General features: G+C 31.5%; 1 protein-coding gene across 1 annotated transcript in view; it reads right to left on the reverse strand.

Moving 5' to 3' along the window:
- Window positions 1-468: 468 nt before the first annotated feature.
- LOC145297743 (WD repeat and FYVE domain-containing protein 2-like) overlaps window positions 469-22,187 on the reverse strand; it is a 133,872-nt gene continuing 112,153 nt past the window's right edge. Inside the window, exons 8-12 of the mRNA XM_080143967.1 lie at window positions 20,141-20,246; window positions 15,005-15,106; window positions 7,239-7,369; window positions 7,021-7,129; window positions 469-1,336 (exon numbers count right to left, since the gene is read on the reverse strand). Coding sequence (XP_080000093.1) covers window positions 1,307-1,336; window positions 7,021-7,129; window positions 7,239-7,369; window positions 15,005-15,106; window positions 20,141-20,246 — 478 coding nt within the window. The 3' untranslated portion in view covers window positions 469-1,306. The remainder of the gene's footprint in view (window positions 1,337-7,020; window positions 7,130-7,238; window positions 7,370-15,004; window positions 15,107-20,140; window positions 20,247-22,187) is intronic.

Below are 22,187 nucleotides of genomic sequence, written 5' to 3' on the forward strand. Positions count from 1 at the left end.
GGACAACTTAAACAAAAACCACATGAGGTTCTTTTTTTATTTTTATTTTAACTAAAGGTGATACCCACAAAGGCCTGGAAACTACATAATGATGAAATGAGTTGGTCTGTCTCAATTATTTTATCATAATGGAATAAGCCCCCCCCCTTCTCCAAGAAATAAAATTTTCAAAGAATATCAAATTTGTTTTTGTTAAAATATTTTTAAATTTTAATGCTTAGTACTTTTTTACTTTTTATTCTATATCAACCCAAATTAAATTGACTCATTTTTTGCTATATCCTCTGAACATTGCAATTAAATTCAATAAGAAAGAGAAAAAGGTTTCTTTTTTTTCTTTCTACATAACATACATTTGCGAAATGGATCTACATTTGATTCTGACTAACAATTTTTATTTTTATCTTTGCAGCATGTTTTGCTCTGGCATGCACACTACAAAGTAATTCTGTTGTTCAATTTCTTTAAAAAAAATACTTATTCTAGCAAGTAAAAGATTAATACATTGGAGACAATTTTAAACGATTAAACTCAGAATTTTTTTTTATTTTAAACTAAAGTGAAAATGAATCATCTCCTTTACATTTAGATTTATTTTTTTATCCCTTTCTGACACACACACACACACACACATATATATCATTTAAACAACAGTAGGTGTTGCTTGTATTCCAGTCCATAACGCGATTGGTTAGAACTGCATGTCTGGCAGACCTGTTATAGATATTACCTTGCTTTTAATGTCCCATAAAGAGGAGGAAGGATGATTTGGTTTTTGTTAAAGCTGCAGTTTCAAACTTCAAAAAATAATTTTATTTTCATATTGGAAAACAAAGTTATATTTTAGGAGAAAAGTATTTTCTTTTGTTTTTTTTCTTGCTGAAGAACTGGATTGGAAATAATTTGAATGAAATAACTGGAAAGTGTAACAACAACAATTTATAACAAGGGGAAGGGGGACGAATTATATTACAGCATTTGGCATCACCAAAATTGACCAGCTGCTAAAATAGACTTTTTTCCTTTTTTTTAAATATATATAAAGGGGCAAGAGTAATGGACATTTTTTTTATCTGTAAACTCCAAGAATGCAGGGCAGGGGAGAAAATGGTTGAAAGAAGTCATGCCACGGCTGGGGCGTCATCACCGTCTTTTTGCTGTTTTTTTTTTTTTTTTTTTTTTTTTTTTTGCAGCTGTGGCTACCAATTCTGCATGAAAGCGAGTAGCCTTTGACTTTGTTGGTCAAAGAATTTTGCTGTCAATTTTCTTTCAGGAGAGAAGAGAGACTCGAGTGTCGACATGTGCTTCAGTGAAGGACGCTGCTTACATCCCACATCTGCAGAAGAAAAAAAAAAAGAGTTGGAAATTCTTTTTTATTTGTTTGATAAGACATGCATCTCCTTTAAAATAGAAATTTTTGTACGTCAAAAGCTTTCTCAAATCAAAATACAGGTTTTTATTACCACAATAGCATCTCGCGCAATAGGTTCATTAATGTTTAATCGATTTCCACTTTTTTTTTTTTTTTTTTTTTTTTAAATAAAGTTATCACTTATCACGGCCTGGAGGCGACTCGAGGATAAGGGTTAATGAATGTAGTGGTCAGGGGGAACATGTCATATTTAGTAGTGGAAATTTGGTAAATTGGATTACTTAAGGGGATGGCTCATCAAGAATTTGTTCACATTGGACTTGAAGACAACTATATTGTAGTCAGTTGGAAAGCAGGCAAACGGAAGAGAGTTCCATAGGCATGCAGTTCTAAGAAAGCTTTGTTCATGGAATCTACGTTTAGGTACAGATAAAGAGTGGAGGAAATTATTGATAGTGGTTTCAGCTAGACGAGTGTTTTTCATGAAAGTCAGGACAGTGTGTACTACTAGTTATAAGCGACAAAATCGATAATGAAATGCTGAATGGCTGAAAGACATGGAAAAAGAATTACAACAAATCAAAGAAGAGAATGAAATAAAGCACAGAAACCCTCAAAACCATCTTAAGAAAAATGGCAAACTGGAGAGCACCAGGTCACAATGGAAGACATGCATGCTGGTTCAAAAAATTCATGAAAGACTAATTTCATTTCACGTGAAAAGAGATATCCATGAAGTGTTATACAATCGATGTGCGTGTTAGAAAGTAAGAGAGAAAGGAAAAGGAAGTAGGTTCATCAGTGACAGTATCGTTGGATATAACAATAATGATGCAAAGAAAGAATATCGTTAGGAAAGGTTGTTATGAAATCAATTTAATACATGCACACACTTATGGGTATTGATAAAGAAGAAATCTATTTTCTTTCATGATAATTTCTTGACATAAACAGCTATTAAAAACGAAAACTAATTGAAAACGTGATATTCCAATATAAAGGTATATTTAAAAAATTTTTCAGAAATGGCGATTTGACAAATTTATCTGAACAGACTACCCCTGTTAAGAAAAGCAGTTAACCAAATTCTGTGACGCCCGAAATAAAGGCCAGATATGATGAGTCTCTTTTGATGAGGATGGTGAAAGGTAGAGACCCAATGGAGGATGAAGGCAATGGACCTACCTGTTGGGAGTGGCAGTCAGAGATACAGATTAAGGAAAAAGAAAAGGAAAAATTTTTTTTTTTTTAGAACTTGAGAATTTCAAAACTGCTTGAGATTGGTTTTCTGAGAATTGTGAAATGAAATTCTGGGAATTGGAGGTGGACTGAACCCCCACCTGATTTTCAACATGATGAAAGTCAAAAATAGCCTCAAGGACACACTGCCAACTGCCTGGGATTTTTCACACCAGTTAAAGAAAAAACCCCGACTTAAATCTCACTCTATTCTAAGCCCCTGAATCTACACTGAAGAAACAAGGATACCTTTACTAATAGAAGCCGCCAGTCCCAGAGAATTTGTACTTATTCTTTTGTCTATAAGTTATGACTAATTATTCACTGAAAGTTACAAAACTGATTGTTCATAAGAAAAATGAGCACTGGTTTTTTATTTATTTGTTGCTTTCTTGTCGAATTTAAGGTGCAGTTGATTTAAGGTCTAATTAAATGCCCAGACAGTGATTTGTGAGAAGAGAACTCAGCCCAACGTCCAAGCGACGTACAGCCAGCCAAAGTGAACAGTGTTGTCACAGATTTCAGGTTGTGCATTAGTGGTGGGACGATTAATCGGAATCATTAATCGTAAGAATCGTGTATTTTGGGAGGTATCGGAATCGCATCGTTAAAAAATACCTTAATTTTCCGATTCCTTCATTACGATTCTTTTAGTCTGATGTTGAAAAAAAAGAAAAAAAAATTTCCTGATATTTCTAACCGCAAGAGAGAAATGTAGCATGTTATAAAAAGAAACCAAAGAAATTCATTATTAACAGGGCAATGCTTAGTGCCCCTCCCTTACAAGATTCATTCATTCAGATCTATTGTAATCAAAACTACAAGAGTTAACTTGAAAAGAAGTATGCAGGGCTCTACATTGCGAGTAAAAATAAAAAAACGCTCATCATTTTGGCGATTGTTTTTTTCTTACTGACAAATCTTCTAATACTGAATGAAAATGCTTTTTCAACTTATATTTTCTTAAAATAAAACGAGCAAAGTCAACTTATTTAAACAGTAAAAGGTTTAATAGAACAATGTACTTTTTTTTCTTTTTTTAAAAGAAGGCTTTTGAAAGAAATATCTCTAAAATGAAATTGATCACGTATTATTTCGCAAAGTTTTGACAGTAGTCGGCTTCTTTTGAAGTTTCAAAAAAATCGACCCCATACCTATCTCTTCCAAACCTAAAGTTATTAAATAACCCCTTCGTTAATTTAAGGGTAATTAATTCAATTCAGTCAAGTTTTTTTTTTTTTTTTAATTTCATTGAAATAAAATCCATTTTTTTTTTCTCCAGAAAGATAAAACCCTGAATTTGATTATATTAAAAGCAGAATAATATAATCTTTTTTCTAGAATTTTAAATTGAAAATTAAAAGTGTTTTGCGCAGTTTTTTGCCGAACGAAAAAGAAATTAATATATATATTTTTAAAAGGTTTTGTAATCAATTAATTTTTATGTCTAAATAATATTTACGATTAATTAAATAATTTCATTTTAAAAAGTATTTATAAATAGAATTTTACTTAAGACTTATAGTTTAGCAATATTGAACCGCATCAACCATGTGTGAATTGAACACAGTCAACCAAAAAAAAAAATTCAAAAGAAAATGCATATTTGCATTTCATTATGTAAACTTTTATACATTGGTTTCAAAAATTAAATTCTATAAGTTTTTTTTTGTTAACTACCGGTTGGTACAATTTACCGCCCCATCCCTTTATATTTTTTTCTTTTTGTTTTTTTTAGCGGATTATTTTCAATTAATTATCCAAATAAGTGACTAGCTTTAAAACAAAATTTAATAGTAAATTATTTGTTTACAGATAAATTGAATTTTCTAATATGGCCCAAAGTCCAAAAAAAGTCTTGCATGGAAACTTTTTGAAGTTGATGAAGATGATGAGTTGAAAGCCATTTGCAAAGTCTGTCAAATTAAAATATCGCGAGGAATAAAACCATCTAACATGACCACAACCAACATGTTAAAACATTTAACTATGAAGCATCCAAATAAATTGGAGGAGCAAAATAAAAAAGAAAAGGAACAAAAAATTAACAACTAGTCACTCAGAGCAGTTTTATTAGTGAGGGTCGAAATCGCAGTGTCTTTTTTTTTTTTTTTGCCTACGTCACCATCTAGGTGTCACCAATTTTTTTTAACCTTCCTTAACTTCAAAGAGTAAATACAATATATACAACTAAAAAAATAATTTTTTAAAATACTGATTCTATTCATGAAAAATTCTTTTAACTAGAAATTAAAATTCAGGTAAAAATAGCTGACCGACAGCAACAGGAGCACTGGTTAACTACTGAACCACGTGGAAAGGTGTGGGGGGAGGAAAAAAAGGAAATTAAATGATGATAATAAATTATGATAACTGTCTTTGAAAGGCACTAAACTCCTAAAATTTACTTCTTTAAAATTTTAGGCGGTACTCCCCGGCGATTTTAAAGCACTCTCTCTCTCTCTCTCTCTCCAAAGAAAAAAAAAAAAAAGGTTTTATTTTTAAGTTTGGGAAAGATATATTTATTATAACCGAATTCCTGTATGAAGACTGGATCTACTTTATTGGACGTTAATTTGTGAGATAAGTAATTTTTCAATGTTTAATATGTTTTTAAAGTTTCAATTATCAATTAAACTTTTTTTTAATTGCGTTTATTTTTCAATTTATTTAAAAAAAAAAAAAAACAGGGTTTTAAATGTATTTTTCAAGGTTTTATCTAGTATTTCATTTGTTTTTTATAGTGGTATCATTTTTATATGTGTTCCTTTGATATACCCTATTTCAAAATTAGTTTGGCTAAACTTATTCTTCACTTTAGAAACAACGTGTAAAAGCACTGAAAAAGTAAGAAAAAATAATAGGTGTTAACTACTCCTTGTGAATTATGGAGGTCTGAAGAACTGCCGTCACAAATACAACTATCAATAGCCAAACAAAAAATCGTTTTTGAAATTCCTTTAATTGTAACTTTTCGCTATACCTACCTTTTGGTATAAAACACAAAAACTTTCGATTAATGGTATTTCTCATATATGGTCGTTAACTTTGGAAAGGTTATTTTGTATCTACGGTGCCATGTCACGTGGTATATTGTTTTTTTTTGTTCATTTGCACGTTCATTTATAAATTATTAAATTAAATATTTATCTTTTTTATATTTAATTAGTATATATTTTCTTTCTCTTCCGCTATATTTTTTTTATTTAATTCATTAAATCTGTTAATTATGAGGACCAAAATAATGAATCGTGTGTATTTATTCTCTAATTTTCTTGTTTTTGTTCTGTTATATGAATTCTATTTTATTTGTTTTTGCTCTGAAGGATAAATTCTATTTTCTTTAAGTTTTCTTTTTCTGTATTCCAATTAAGTAAAATAAATTTTCTCTAAAATAAATTTTGCTAATTTTTCCATTTAGTTTACTATATAATAATTTTATTTAAACCAAAACACGACGGTGTAGACATAAAATATCTCTTCCAAAGTTAGGGAACATATTTGGGAACTACCGACCATAAGTATAAAACTACCTGGTATATTTCAAAACAATAATTCCCTAGGAATCGGAATCGTACTTGGTATCGGAATCGTTAATCAATATTTTCCTGGAATCGGAATCGTATAAAAATTAGGAATCGTCCCAACACTATTGTGCATGTTTTGTGGGTTCCAAGCATCTGAGCAGTATTTTCCAGTGACCTATGAGGGTTTGGTCACTCTTGAAGGGTCAACCATGAGACAGTTAAAAGTGTAACCACCGAGATTTAGGTTTAGCACACAATTTCTTGCCGTGAGTATGACCAGAACCCATCCAGAGCGGTGGTACATATCGAGTGAAATAGGAAATAAGGTTGGTGAAAAGACGATAGGAAGTTGTTCATTGGGGTAGGCAAAAGTATGGTGATATGGGATTGTTGGTCAAGGTGTAGCAATGATGTTAACAAAAGGACAAAACAATGGATGTAGATAGATTTAGATTTGGTTTGCAGGCACTTTGAAGAGCGGCTATGAGTTAACGACAGTCCGAATGGTTTGAAGAAGCTAGAGTTGAGTGGACAGTTGCAACTTTGATACGGTTCAAGGCCGATCATGGCTTGAACCAAATTGAGACCTTGGCCAAATTGAATGTACATAACATTGAGAGGGTCGATGGTGTCACACACACCACGCAGAGTTCAATTAATATATACATAGTATCATAGTTCGCGTTTTGTATTTTTTATATGTATTAGTGAACTCGTGCATCCTCTTGGCAATCACCAATGCGCAAGAAATGAACACTAAACCGGAACACGAGATGAAAGGAGAAATTCACGGTACACAACATTGAGAGCAATGAGTTGTCGGGTGGGGGACACATGGTTACGTCACATCTCAAATAATTGGTAAAAAATATCCTTGTTTACCTTGATGACTCTGTCTTTGCCGACTGTAAGGAGACGTTTACGAGTGGCATCCAGGTGCATATGCACAATGGTGTGTTTGGCATCGTGAAATGTTGCAAGGGGCGCTTGCCTAAAAAAAATTTTAAAGAAAGGGGTCAAACTTTTCTAGCAAATTCTGTGGTCCAAGAACTCAAAAAATATTATTCAAAAAAACAAAACAGAAAGAAAATGCTACTTACTCATCTTCCGTTATTCCAGAGAAACATTGGTCACAAACTCGCACTGCATATTCATAGCCGAGTGGTGGGATTGTAGAGCGATTGTCACTGCATTTGCTACAGACAGCACGGCCACACTTTCGACAGTGATGCTGTGAGAGAAAAATAGATAAAATTCATAATCTCTTAGAAATTAAATATTTTGTCTTTAATTAAAACAGAAAAGTGTGTGTGTGTGTGTGTGTATATATATATATATATATATAAGAAAAATTACAATTAAATTTACCAAAATGATCCAAGATAGTAAAACTAAAATATATTATAAATATTAAAGAATTAATATTTATAAAATAATCTCAACCAGATGTAAAAGCTCGATAAAACCAAATAGGAGATAGAGCTTATAATATGAGCAAATAATTAATAAAACATGTTCAAAAACACTTTGAAAAAGAGTTAAAAACATATTTAATCTGAAAAGGAAATACTTAATAAGTGGACAGTCCTTAATCCGCAGAGTTTCGGAAAAATACTTTCCTTCTCATCAGAGGGTAGGAATTAGCAAAATGTGGGATCGGATTTTGCATACAAAAGTATTTGATGAAACTGCAAGTAAGTCAAAGATCTTACTTGATAACAAAAAGTGAAGCAGAGGGAATAGGGTCAAGAAAAAGGTGATTTCATGTGAATGGATAGTCTGGTGAAAGGTAAGGTATCCAATGATGTTAAAATCCAATCAAATACTTTTGTATGCAAAATCCGATCCTACATTTTGCTAATTCCTACCCTCTGATGAGAAGGAAAGTATTTCTTCAAAACTCCGCGGATTAAGGACTATCCACTTATTAAGTGTTTCCTTTTCAGATTAAATATGTTTTTAACAGGTTTTCTTCACTATTTGCTCATATATATATATATATATATATATATATATACCACCGCATCAGATGCGCCAGTGCAGCCTACGGAAACGGGTATTTGAGAATCGGGTCAAACTGCTTGTCTATAAAGCAATTGTCCTGCCCACTCTTCACTATGGGGCCAACAGCTGGACCACCTACAGCAGACATCTGAAGGCCCTGGAGCAGTATGACCAGCATTGTCTCCGCAAGATCCTCCAGATTGGATGGGAGGATTGACGAACAAACGTAAGCGTCCTGAAGGAGGCCAACATACCTACCATCACCACAACCATCATCTGACACCAGCTGCAATGGACAGGCCATGTTATGCGCATGCCTAACAACCGCCTTCATAATGCTCTACGGTCAGCTAAAAGGGGGAAAACGGTCCTAAGGAGGACAGAAAAAGAGATATAAGGACAACATAAAGACCCGTCTGAGACAGTTTCACTTCAGTCTCATTAGCTGGGAGGATGCTGCTCTTCAGAGGGGAATGTGGAGCAGGATGGTCCATGAAGGCATGGCTCACTCAAAAGGATCTCCATAGAGTTGCAGAAAACAGAAGAAAGGAGAGATCTACTACCAACACAGCTCCTTCCGCCTCTTCCACTACCCAGACGACCACCCACACATGCCCTCACTGCAATAAAGTCTGTGGGTCAAGGATCGGCCTCCATAGCCATCTGAGGACACACAAATGACGAGACCTAATCTCACCAATGGGAGAATAATCATACTCGTCACGAGTGATTGCCGATAAGATATATAAGGGGGAATCAACAATATAAGAATATATACTAATGCAACGAAATGTTGCATTTCTCTGCCTGTTTTACAAGTATTTTAATAATATATACTACAATGAACTACAAGCCCTTGTACCCTTTCAACATAAATACACCCAACAAACCGAACAAGCAGCAAAATCCCACCCCAACACAGTAAAGATCCCCAGATGCCAGAAAACCGTCTACTCTAATAATTTCTTCCCCAGAACTGCTAGACTTTGGAATTCCCTTCTGGGTTCCTGCGTCCCCGACTATACCGACATGTAGAAGTTCAAGTGTAATTTGAATAGACATCTTGCTGCTCAACTCCCTACATATTTTCCCTGCAATTTATGTCCCAGATAGTAGCCCCCTACATCAAAGTGGCACCATGCCTTGTTTGGAATGAAAATGCAATTAAAAATTTTTTTCTTAAATATATAAATTTAATCATTCATTCAATAAGGAAATTACATCATTACAGATAAAAGATACTCTTTACATCTAGGTATTTTGAAGCCTATCGCTAGATGTCACATTTCTTATCTGTCGTCTCGCATTCTCTCTCCTCTTCTGATAAGAAATATTAGGCTTCAAAATATCTAGCTTTTTATTATCTCGATAAGTCTCTATTAAAAGAATCCTTGGTTCTCCCCATATATATATATATATATATATATATATATATATATACATACATACATACATACACACACAGCTTTTGAGATTTGAAAAAAAAATCACTCGACCGCCGGTTGAGTGTGAAGGGAAATTTACTCGCCCCCCCCCCAAATATTTTTACTCGTCCGACTTTGTCTTAGTCAATAATAGCAAATAATTTTACAACGATTCAAGAAATTACCGTGTGTATAATCTAACAAGAAAATATTTGTTTAACTCTTGTAAATCAAATATTTTATTACCACAAACATTTCAGTAAATATTCAACAAAACGTTAAAATACAACACCAGTTTCTTTATATCGCATCATTCATATTATTGTTTCATAGAAATAAGAATCATTTCTTCAGATGCTTGACGGAACGATGCGTTTTTTTCCTCTTTCAAATGTTCGTCTTTACTTTTGTAAGCATGAAGTGTATGTAGATGTAGCGCTGAAGAATATTTTTTCACAATGAATTTCAAAATCAGAGCTAAATGAACGCAACATTTTGACTACACGCCGAATGTGTAAATTTGACCTCTTGTTGACCTTTAGCGTGACCACTCTCTTTTTAATACGATATTCCAACGGTCTCACAGCTGGAGATGAAAGAATTCACAAATGATGAGACATAGGTCATTCTAAGTCGCCACATATTTGAGGGTCGTAAAATAAATGAGTTTTTCCCGTTTCTTTATTTAAAGAAATTTTATCGACTGGTGGACAAGTGATTTATGATTTTTAGTCGCCCCAAGAAATTTTCAATCGACTGTGGCAACTGGTCGTGTAAAGTCTCAAAGGCTGTATATATATATATATATATATATATATATATATATATATATATATACGCACACACACACACACACACACATAGGACGCATTCCAAAAGTAAGACCTCCTATTTTTTAAAATCCTACCCAAGTGGATCTGAAGAGATTGTAAATTGCATTGACTGAAGTTATGCATTCATGACCTTAAAGTTTCATTACTCTTTGTTGCTGATACTGACGGTGTTAGACTAAGAAAACAACCTCTGTCATTGACATGCATTAGAAATGTTTCATTCAATTCCTAGCAAAAGTGAATTGAGAATTGTGGTTACTATGTAGAAAAATAAATTCTGGAATACAAAAGGTCGCTTGTTTGAATGGTACCACTCCCATCTTCATAGCTCTTCAACTTTTTGGATAATATAAAAAAAAAAAACAGGAGACTTTACTTTTGGAATGGCCTTTATATAAAGGTTTGTATGAAATAAACATTTTTGCATAGACATTTTAAGTAAATTAAAACTATACAACAAAAGTAAAAAAATAAATAAATAAAAATAAATAAAAAAAAATAAATAGATAAATAATAAATAAATAAAATAATAAAATAAAAAAGTAAAAAAATAAATAAAGTTAAAAAAATAAATAAAAAAGTAAAAAATAAAAATAAATAAAAAAAAAGTAAAAAAATAAAAAAGTAAAAATAAATAAAGTAAAAAATAAATAAAGTAAAAAAAGTAAAAAATAAATAAAGTAAAAAAAGTAAAAAATAAATAAAGTAAAAAAAGTAAAAAATAAATAAAGTAAAAAAAGTAAAAAATAAATAAAGTAAAAAAAGTAAAAAATAAATAAAGTAAAAAAAGTAAAAAATAAATAAAGTAAAAAAAGTAAAAAATAAATAAAGTAAAAAAAGTAAAAAATAAATAAAGTAAAAAAAGTAAAAAATAAATAAAGTAAAAAAAGTAAAAAATAAATAAAGTAAAAAAAGTAAAAAATAAATAAAGTAAAAAATAAATAAAGTAAAAAAAGTAAAAAATAAATAAAGTAAAAAAAGTAAAAAATAAATAAAGTAAAAAAAGTAAAAAATAAATAAAGTAAAAAAAGTAAAAAATAAATAAAGTAAAAAAAGTAAAAAATAAAAAAGTAAAAAAAGTAAAAAATAAAGTAAAAAATAAATAAAGTAAAAAATAAATAAAGTAAAAAATAAATAAAGTAAAAAATAAATAAAGTAAAAAATAAATAAAGTAAAAAATAAATAAAAAGTAAAAAATAAATAAAAAGTAAAAAATAAATAAAAAGTAAAAAATAAATAAAGTAAAAAATAAATAAAGTAAAAAATAAAGTAAAAAATAAAGTAAAAAATAAATAAAGTAAAAAATAAATAAAAAAGTAAAAAATAAATAAAGTAAAAAATAAATAAAAAAAGTAAAAAATAAAGTAAAAAATAAATAAAAAAAGTAAAAAATAAAGTAAAAAATAAATAAAAAAAGTAAAAAATAAATAAAGTAAAAAATAAATAAAAAAGTAAAAAATAAATAAAAAAGTAAAAAATAAATAAAAAAGTAAAAAATAAAAAAGTAAAAAATAAATAAAGTAAAAAATAAATAAAGTAAAAAATAAAGTAAAAAATAAATAAAAAGTAAAAAATAAATAAAAAGTAAAAAATAAATAAAAAGTAAAAAATAAATAAAGTAAAAAATAAATAAAGTAAAAAATAAATAAAGTAAAAAATAAATAAAGTAAAAAATAAATAAAAAAGTAAAAAATAAATAAAAAAGTAAAAAATAAATAAAAAAGTAAAAAATAAATAAAAAAGTAAAAAATAAATAAAAAAGTAAAAAATAAATAAAAAAAGTAAAAAATAAATAAAAAAAGTAAAAAATATATAAAAAAAGTAAAAAATATATAAAAAAAGTAAAAAATAAATAAAAAAGTAAAAAATAAATAAAAAAGTAAAAAATAAATAAAAAAGTAAAAAATAAATAAAAAAGTAAAAAATAAATAAAAAAGTAAAAAATAAATAAAAAAAGTAAAAAATATATAAAAAAAGTAAAAAATATATAAAAAAGTTAGATTTATGTCAGCATTTAACAACAGAGCAAATTCCAAGTCTTTATTAATTTTTAATTTTTTTTATTTATTTTGGTGAATTTCAAAATAATTCGATGTAACTTGATAATTAACAAGCCGCACGTGTGTGGTCCCCCTCTGGTATTGCATGTGAGATGACACCACAAAAAATAGTGAAGAATTGATGAAGACATTTTCACCAAGTTTCAGGAAAATCTAATGGATGAGGCAAAAGTTATGGGGTAAAAAGTGTTATTTTTTGCAATTTGGGGACATTTGTGACCCCTTTTGAGCTCCTGGGAATACTGAATCCCAGTGAAAATGGACAAATATTTGAATTCAGTACCATTGAAAACCACTATATAGACATACATATCAAGTTTTTGAGTAATATGAAAAAAGAGCTCCAAAAAGGCATGTTTTTAGCCCTAAAAGTCCCAAAGGGATGAAAACCAGAATTTTGCCAGGGTCACCCATACTGAATTTATATTAAGAACAATAGCCTCCACATTTTGGCCAAGTTTTAGGAAAATCTAAATGGATAGATCAAACGCTATGGGGCAAACAGTGCAATCTTTAGTCATTTGGGGGCATTTTTGACCTTTTGAGCCCCTGAGGACACTAAATCCCAGTGTAAATGGATAACAGTGCAGTTTCAGGCCTTAACACATGTATATTTGAGTTGACCACCATGAAAAATCACTATATAGTCAGACATATCAAGTTGTTGAGAAATATGAAAAAAGAGCCACAAAAAGGGGCATTTCTAGCACTAAAAGTCCCCAGGGATGCAAACCAGAATTTTGCCAGGGTCACCCTATACTGGGTTTATATTAAGAACAATGGGTTCCACATTTTGGACAAGTTTCAGAAAAATTTAATAAATGGATCAAAAGTTATGGGGCCCAAACCTGTCATTTTGGGCCATTTTTTTTACCTCTTTTGAGCCCCTGGGTACCTAACGGGAATTTTTGCAAGAAAAAATGTTTTTTTTTACTGTGCACATTTATTTAATGAAATTAAATTTGTGGCAAAATTTCAGGAAAAACTAATGGAATGTTATCTGGCAATCGTCCAGACTAACACTTTGGGGCTCAAAGATACATACAGTATTGATGTATAAAAATAAGCAAGCTCACCAAAAATTAGGAAATATTACTGAACAGAATTTAAATTAAAAATCAAAATCAGTTTTCACATTTTACTAAACCACCATTCATTATTACTTGGTTAAATGACAGAATGAGTTATCTCCCCCTGCTTTGAGATTTCCGATTTTATCAACGACAATTCAGCAAAATACGATAAAACTGATTTCTGAATTTTTTAAATGAAGATTGATTATTCGTATTGACCACTTGAATGTCATTTTCACAAGGTTTTGGTTGATGTAACCTGATTTTTTTTTTCTGGTTCCTAGGCTAGTTAGGTATGCACAGAAGCAAAATGATCAAATCAAAAAAAAATTATTGAATAACAAATTAAAAAAGAATGAATTTTAGGAATAAACAGTGAAGACACATCTTTGGCACTGGCTTTCTTTTGAATGAAAGAATTATAAAAAAAAAAAGCAAAAAAGAAAAACACTTTATTGCTGGAAACTTTATGAAATTGAAAAAATATTAAAACTTGGCATATGTCGACTTAAAGTTATCTTGTGCACATGCACAAATTTATTTCTTATCCGTCTGATGATAGTTCAAACAGTAATGACTAAGGCTAGAGTTTTAAATGTTTTGGTTTCGATTCTAGCTGATGGCACCCAAGTCATTTTTTTTTTTTTTTTTTTTTTTAAATCACTATTATATATATTGGGTACAATATAATAATCACTAGCATATTTAATATTTTATGATTGGGCAATGCCGGGTACCCTGCTAAATATTGAATAAAGTTCAATTTTAGTATAAATCGAATCATGTTCCTTTATCTTTTTTTAAGATGCAATTTTTCAAGAAAATAATGAACAAATTTTAATCTTTAAAAATCTATAAACACCCCCCCCCCACACTTTTTTTTTTTTTTTTTTAAACTAGCAAGCAGTCTAATGTTACCCGGTTGTAAAATACACAAAAATATTATATTTTAATTAACGCAGAAAATTCTTATTTATTATAAACAGAAATATTGTAGGTATTAAACCTGACGTTAAACTTCTTTTAAAAAAAAACAAAAAAAAAAACACGAAACAAACTGAGATGTGTGCATGCAAGGATTGTTTTTTTTTTTTAACAGTTCACTTCTTGTGAGTAAAAAAAAAACAAAAAAAAAATACTCGAACTAAGATTGAAACCAAAACCTAAAGACGGAGTCCGAGTATGATAAAGTGTTTTCAAACCTACTTATTCTTAACATAAGTAATCTGTCACGTGAACGATTCATGCATGCACATTCATGAAACAGTTGACAAACACATAAAAATCCGAGACCATGCGATTATCTCTCCAATTCTCTACTTAACAAAAAGTGGGTATCCTTCGCCTGCTACAAGTCTCTTTAAAGTGCTGTAAGAATGAATAAATTAACCATTTTAATTCCAGCCTTCCAAATGCAGGGTTCCGTTTGTTTTAAATATGCACGCGCATGCATCTTTGTCCGTCTTACTCACCTGTCTGTTGCCAATCACTTTTTGCTCCCACATTTTTTGGACATTCCAGAAGAACGGCGCATCACATTTTTGGCAAATATCACTTTCGGCCCAGTCAGGAGTCTGCAACACATTAAACATTTTGTCACAACTAGAAATTTACATTTCATATCCATAAACGTTAGAAAATATCTTGGAAAAGGCTTGAACAGAAATTTGTTTAGTAATTCGTATTAGTAGCTTTGGAGATACGGTTTAAGAAATGCTGTATACGGCATTTCTTAAACCGTGTCTCGCATGCTGAGTATGAAAGATGTTTGGGAAGTGTTTGTTTTTATCCTCTTGGAACTCTAGACGGCGAAAAAAAAAAAAAAAAAAAAAAAAAAGATTCCTTGATTATATGGATAACGTTATCTGGTAAGATTTTAAAAGTCTCATTGAACTCTTAAATCTGTAAGCGATTTTCCAGTGAAACCTTTTATTTAATCTACGAGAGTAGCATGCTCTCGTTTTGTCAGCCATGATCGGATAGAAGCTTGAAGTTTTTTTTTTTAGCTTTTTTAATTGCATTTTTATCTCTAACAAGGTACCGTGCCACTTTGATGTAAGGAACTACTATCTGGGACATAATTTGAAAAGGTACTATGTAGGGAGTTGAGCAGCAAGATGTCTGTTTACATTACACTTGAACTTCTGCATGTCAGTACAGTCAGGGAAATAGGAACCCGGAAGGGAATTCCAAAGTCTAGCAGTCCTAGGGAAGAAACTATTAGAGAGGCTTTCTTACATCTAGGGATCTCTACTGTGTAGGGGTGGGATTTTGCTGATTGTCGGGGTTATTTACGTCACGGGAATACAAGAGCAGGTAGTTCGTCGAAACACGTACCATTAAATTACTTTTAAAACAGGCAGAGGGATGCAACATTTTGTCAATGGGACAGCAGTTGAAGCCTAGTTGACAGTTCGGGATCTATTAGGTTGGCGGCTCTCTTTTGAACCATTTCTAAGCAGGAGAGACTAGTTGCAGATACACCAGCCCAAAATGTAATTTGTAATTGTATTACTAGTATCACCCATACTGACGATTGAACCTACAACATCCAGAAGACGTTAACTTTGAACTGATTATAACTTAGCACTTATGTCCTGATAGGTCCTGAATTGTCATCTAGGCTTCAGCTTCTGTCCCATCGACGAGATGTTGCATCCCTCTGCCTGTTCTATAAATACTTTAATGGTGAATGCTCTGACGAACTGCAAACACTTGTACCTCCCCGACGTAACTACCCCCAACAAACCCGACAAGCTACTAAGTCTCATCCCTTTACAGTAGAGATCCCTAGGTGCAAGAAAGCCTTTTACTCCAATAGTTTCTTCCCCAGAACTGCAGGTCTTTGGAACTCCCTTCCAGGATTCTGCTTTCCCAACTGCACTGATATGCAGAAGTTCAAGTGTAATGTTAACAAACATCTTTCTACTCATCTCCCTTCATAATGACCCCGCTAATTAAGTCCCTGATAGTAGCCCCCTACTTCAAAGTGGCACCGTGCCTTGTTTGGGGTGAAAATTGAATAAAAAAAAAAAAAGAAAAGAAATATCCATTGTACCACTTGTGGAATAAGAGTAAGCTGTATTAAATATTTCCTTAATTAACAAAGTTTCAAGAAATGTGTATGTAAAAAAAAAAAAGCTGCCATTTTTCAGGTTAAATAAAGGGCTTCGTTCATAATTCCATTCAGAGTGCCAAGTTGAACAAGATGCACCTGAAGAAGGTCGATGGTTACATCAACTGAATTGTTGCGATAATAATATTCAAGATGAGAATAGTAGTCCAAAGAACCGAAATAAGTTTTTGTTTTTAATCTCCAAATCAGAAAGTTTGATATAAAAGAACTCAAGATCTTTTCCATGAAATAGAAAAATTGAGAGGAAAGAGGATACTCAACACACACACACACACACACAAACAAACACAAGCACGTCAGATTGAACATGGCAGAGTTATTCTTTTTCCCTGATTTTTCTGGATATCTTTTCTATTCGCCAAGCAGTCTTTTTTATTTCAGCTGACCTATCATATAGAATGGCACCCAAACATTGTTCAGCCATATTCTTAAGCGCTGTTGATTGGTGCATCTGATTATCATCAGGAGCGATTGTTGTTGTTATTGTTTTCTTTGAGGCTTGGTGTATTGATAATTTTTTTAATTGGTTATAAAAAGGTGGGTGCGGGTGGGTTAGGGACGATTAATTTTTAATTTCGATTTTTTTTTATTTTATAGTTTCTTTCTTTAGTTATTAAATACTGTTAGTATATTTGTCCCGGTGTTAAATGATATCTGGTTAAAAAGGGGCTGTAGTTTTTCGATAAGTATAGCTCCTAGTAATTTTAGTTGTTATGTGAAATTATTAAAGTATCGAATTTTAGTATTGTTAGTTAAGATATTTCTAATGTCGGACGACTGTAGGTTTTTATTATGGGATGTTAGGTGTTGTTTTATGGCACTATTGTCAGCTAAATGATAGGTTAGTCGTCGGGAGAGTGTTGTGTTGCCTATATATGTGTTGTATGAGTTTTTAGAGTGGGTTCGGAGACATTCTTTGCAGGGGCAAATAAATTCATACACTACATTAGTTTGGTTTAGTGTGGTGTTAGTATTGCTATTGTTTTTAATTATTAAATCAGAGGTTTTAAATTTAGTATAATATATTATTAGTTTGATCATTTTGCTCTGGTCGGTGGGTCTGGTGTATCTTTTAATTAGGTTTGTTATTTTTCCGTCTGTCTTATAGTTAGTGTGTAGTTGGTTTTTATAGTATACTTTGATGTTAGGGTCTATGTTTTTTATTGTGTAGTGAGTTTTATGTGCTTATCAACGATTTTATTGGGAAAGTTATTGTTGATCAGGGTTTGTTTTATGTTTGTTAGTTCTTTGTAAAATATTTGTCGGGTTGATGCTATATTGTATGAGCGGTGAATCAAATTTTTTTATAAGGGCATTTTTATATTTTTCTGGGCATTCCCTATGATAATTTAAGTGTATTGTATTATTGTTGGTAGGTTAAGGAAAAGATATCCAGAAAAATCAGAAAAAAGAAGAACTTTGTCATGTTCAATCAGACGTGCTGCCAAAATATACAAATATATAAAGATTGTAAAAATATATTTTACATTAATTTATTATTTGACAGGATACTCCAAAAAGGTATATTGAAATTTCCTTAATCCACAGAGTTTCAAGGAAATGCATTCTTCTCAGAGGAAAGATATTAGCAAATGAATATTATAGCGATACTATGATTTTGCTGATACTGACAAACTGAAACAGCATCATATGAAGAAAGGAGAGAAAAAAGAAAAAAAAAATCTTTTGTGTAAAGGTTTATAAAATTATAAAATCATGAAAAAATTTTTAAGAAATCAGTAGATACATTAAAAGTTAAAGATTAAAAAATCAGATGAAAAGATATGGAGAAATCCAATATTATCAATACAGAAAGATGATAGGAAAAATCCGGAATTATATTGTTGACATGCTGGTTTTATATATATATATATATATATATATATATATACATACATACATACATACATACATACATACACATACCCTTGCAGGGAGACCTGATATTGCCCGGGATTGAATGATAATCAACAAATGTTTCATACTCATATTTTATTGTTATCGAAATCAGTGAAATCAACCATTTTTTCAATCAAACTCATTAATTGCTTACTCTAGTTGAGGATCCACCAAGAGGAAGCTTCACATGCCTCCCCGAAGTGATTTGGTCCACAATGCATTATAGTTTACATTGCACTGTAGAGAACATACTGTTGACTTTATAAAATTATTTTTATATAATGGCTTGAATTAAAGTTTAAAATGCAAACGTCAAGTATCATGTTTCAATTGTGCTCTAAACAGAAACATTCATTTTGAATGCATCCCTGTAATATTAAAGAACCTACTGTTGCTGGGTCTTTCTGCTTGTGCGGTAATAAAACTTCTTAAATGCACTTGCAATGTTGGGCTGTGTAAGGTCTTAACTTGTCAAAATCATCTGTTCCTTCTTTCATCCAAATTTTTTTGATTATCGATACTTATCAAAGACATTCCAATACAAAACCTATCTACAAATACTGCCAGACACAAAGTACATTTGTGTGAAATTTTTTTTTTTTTTTTTTTTTTTTTTTTAAATCGGCCCAGACATTTAGGAGTCCATATGGAACAAACTCACACATACTATTATATAAAAGTTCCTTTTATATAATAGTAGAGATATCTAACTGATTAAAATACAACAGACAGGAAATCTTTCGTAGCGGTTAACCATGAACTCAGACGCAGTACAACTTAACCATTCCTTCAAGTCTAAAATAATTCTTTATCATATTCTTAGTATCACCTGTATGGCATAATCAAGTTGACACACCGGTTCCCGCAGGATCACCGAAGTTAAGCAACGTTGAACCTGGTCAGTACTAAATGGGTGACCATTTGGGACTTCCAGGTGCTGTATCTGCTCTCCGCTTATCTCGGCATTGTTTCCAGTCGTCCTGGACTTCTCCTTCCCATTGGACTCAAGCAGTGCGGATTCAGGAGAGGTGTGGTTGGTGATTGCGCAACCCTTGCCTCATAATTACACGCGCTACTGCCCCTACAGGGGGTATCCTCTGTCTTTCGAGACTAAACGGAGGCATTGAGTACCGCCTGTACCACAAACCTCCAGAAGACTGTCGCTTAGCACTTTATCCATTGCGTCACAGGTCCATGTGGACAATTTTAATACAAGTTGGTTATAATAACATTTACGTCAGTTTGTTTATACAACATTTATCATGATTATGGCTGTGACAACAGAATATTCTTTTCATTCTTTTGACTCTCAGGTATATATCCGACACAGACACAATCAACCGAGAACCACATCCATCTACATAAAAACATAAGATTAACGGATATATGCTCAAGAGTCAAAACAATGAATAGAATATGCTGTGACAACATGATAGACCAAACGATGGATGCCTTCAAAGTCAGACGCATCTATTCTGTGTGTATTACGATCAAAATGAGATTTCAAACTTAAGCATGGCAGATCGCTTAACATGCAGCAAGAATGGACACGCAGCCTTGTTTTGTAACTCACTTCAACTCGTTTTCCGTCCATGTTCCAAAACGCAACCATACAGTCGTCGCCTCCCGATAAACACTGGTTGGAAATTGGACAGTAGATCAGACACTGAACTTTATCGCTGAAAGAGAAGAAACAGAAGGCAAACATCAAATAACTGATGTTAAGGTAACTTATGCAGGAGAAGTTGACATGCTGAAGCCAAAATTTCATCAGCATTTCCCGGCAGATAATTTAACCGGCCAGGATATGTCAAAATGCTTTACCAATGAAATTCACGCAAGCAGACTAAAAAAAAAATCAATTTGTTGACAGCTTTGTGAAACCAGTAGACATTGTTAACAGAAGCATAGTACTTCTTTACATAAGTAACTTATTAGATGAAAGTACAGAATAGTTAAAAAAAAAAAAAAAAAAAAAAAAAAAAAAAAAAAAAAAAAAAAAAAAACACCCCTCCCCATGTTAAGAATAGGTTTCCAAATAATATTAATTCAGCATGGTATCTTCTCTGCATAAGTATCAAAAAAATTTCATTCAACGAATAAAAAATTAAAATTAATAAAAAAAAAAAATTTTTATGTTAAAAGAAGATATAAAGAAAAAAAAAAGACTTTCATCTTCCAAATAATTTCTGATCGTTTTTGCCTTAATTTTAATTTTTGTACTAAAATTTGGTTGGTTTGTTGGTTGGTTGTTTTTGTTTTACGGCATATCAACACTTTTCGGGTTATTTAATGCCGAATTCAAAGATTTTGAAGAAAAAATTTTTAATAGAATATATTTGTTGTTTTCAAGTCAGTTTCTATTTAACCCATAGTTGGGACCCTAACAGGTACTACCACTCCGGGTCAGAGTGGACCTGGGAGCAATGGTAATTAAAGGGTGGCTCCACACTCCCCAAAGCCCACAATCTGGGGCCTCACCACTGGATATAGTTTAAGGTCATATCCAGGACCCCCATTGAGGGACTTTTACCCTCTGCAGGGGAGCAGTCGGTGTGTATTCTAATGCCCCACCGACAGGCCCACTAAAATTTGGAAAAAAAAAAAAAAAAAAATTTGGAAAAAAATTAATAAAAAAGAAAGAAAAAGTTTTTGATATTGGCTGTTATAATTGTTAAAAGAAGATATAAAAAAAGAAAAAAAAAAAAAGACTTTCATCTTCCAAATAATTTCTGATCGTTTTTGCCCTAATTTTAATTTTTGTACTAAAATTTGGAAAAAAAAATTAAGACAAAAAAAAAAAAGAAAAAGTCTTTGATGTTGGCTGTTATAATTTTTTTTCATATCATTTAAAAAAAAAAAAAATTAAAAAAAAATTTTAAAAAAATATTCATTCTTGAAAATTATACATTAAGTGATTTTTATTCCTTTTTCTTCTTAAAATTGCATTTTCTTTTTCTCCATTAAAACATGTTTGCCTTTTCGTTTTTGTGTCAGCATTTTAAATGCATCAGCGTTTTCACAAAGTTTTCGTTTGGCACATTCCGGCAATTTATAGGTTCTACTGGCCATTGTCGATGAAAGCATGGTAACCTCTGTACATAAACACCGCTTTTAAAATGAGGTGTGTATGTGCGTGTGGAAGTTGGGTCGCTTTGTAAACATGCGCTGTGCAACATGTTTTACCATGTTTTGCTGGCGCATAAAAATGGAAGATGTTGCAATGATAAATGCTTAGGCAAGAGAAGAGATGAGGGAACTGAGAACCAAGAATATTTCTGGTCAGAATCTGACCATCCAAGAGATATTTTTCTCTTAAAAAAAAAAAAAAAAAAAAAAAAAAGTGCTTCATTGAACGGGAACATTATGCTGGGATCAGCCTTTATGAAACTCGCATGAATGGAGATTGTCTAGAAGTTGTCTCTGGTGAGTGTCTCAAAAGTGGTCAATCTCTGGACAGCCAAAGATAGAGAAAGAAGGGGTAAGAGTGAGAGTTGGACCTGAACATTTGAGTGGTGCAGTTTATTTTTTGAATACTATTGGACAATTGAGTAAGAGTGTCTCTCCAAGCAGTTTGGGTCCCTTGTAAGCTCTTAACTAAAGGACTGTATCAATGGGAC

This window comes from Euprymna scolopes, chromosome 18 (assembly GCF_053919585.1).
Source record: "Euprymna scolopes isolate OS-2025 chromosome 18, ASM5391958v1, whole genome shotgun sequence".
NCBI classification, from domain to species: domain Eukaryota; kingdom Metazoa; phylum Mollusca; class Cephalopoda; order Sepiida; family Sepiolidae; genus Euprymna; species Euprymna scolopes.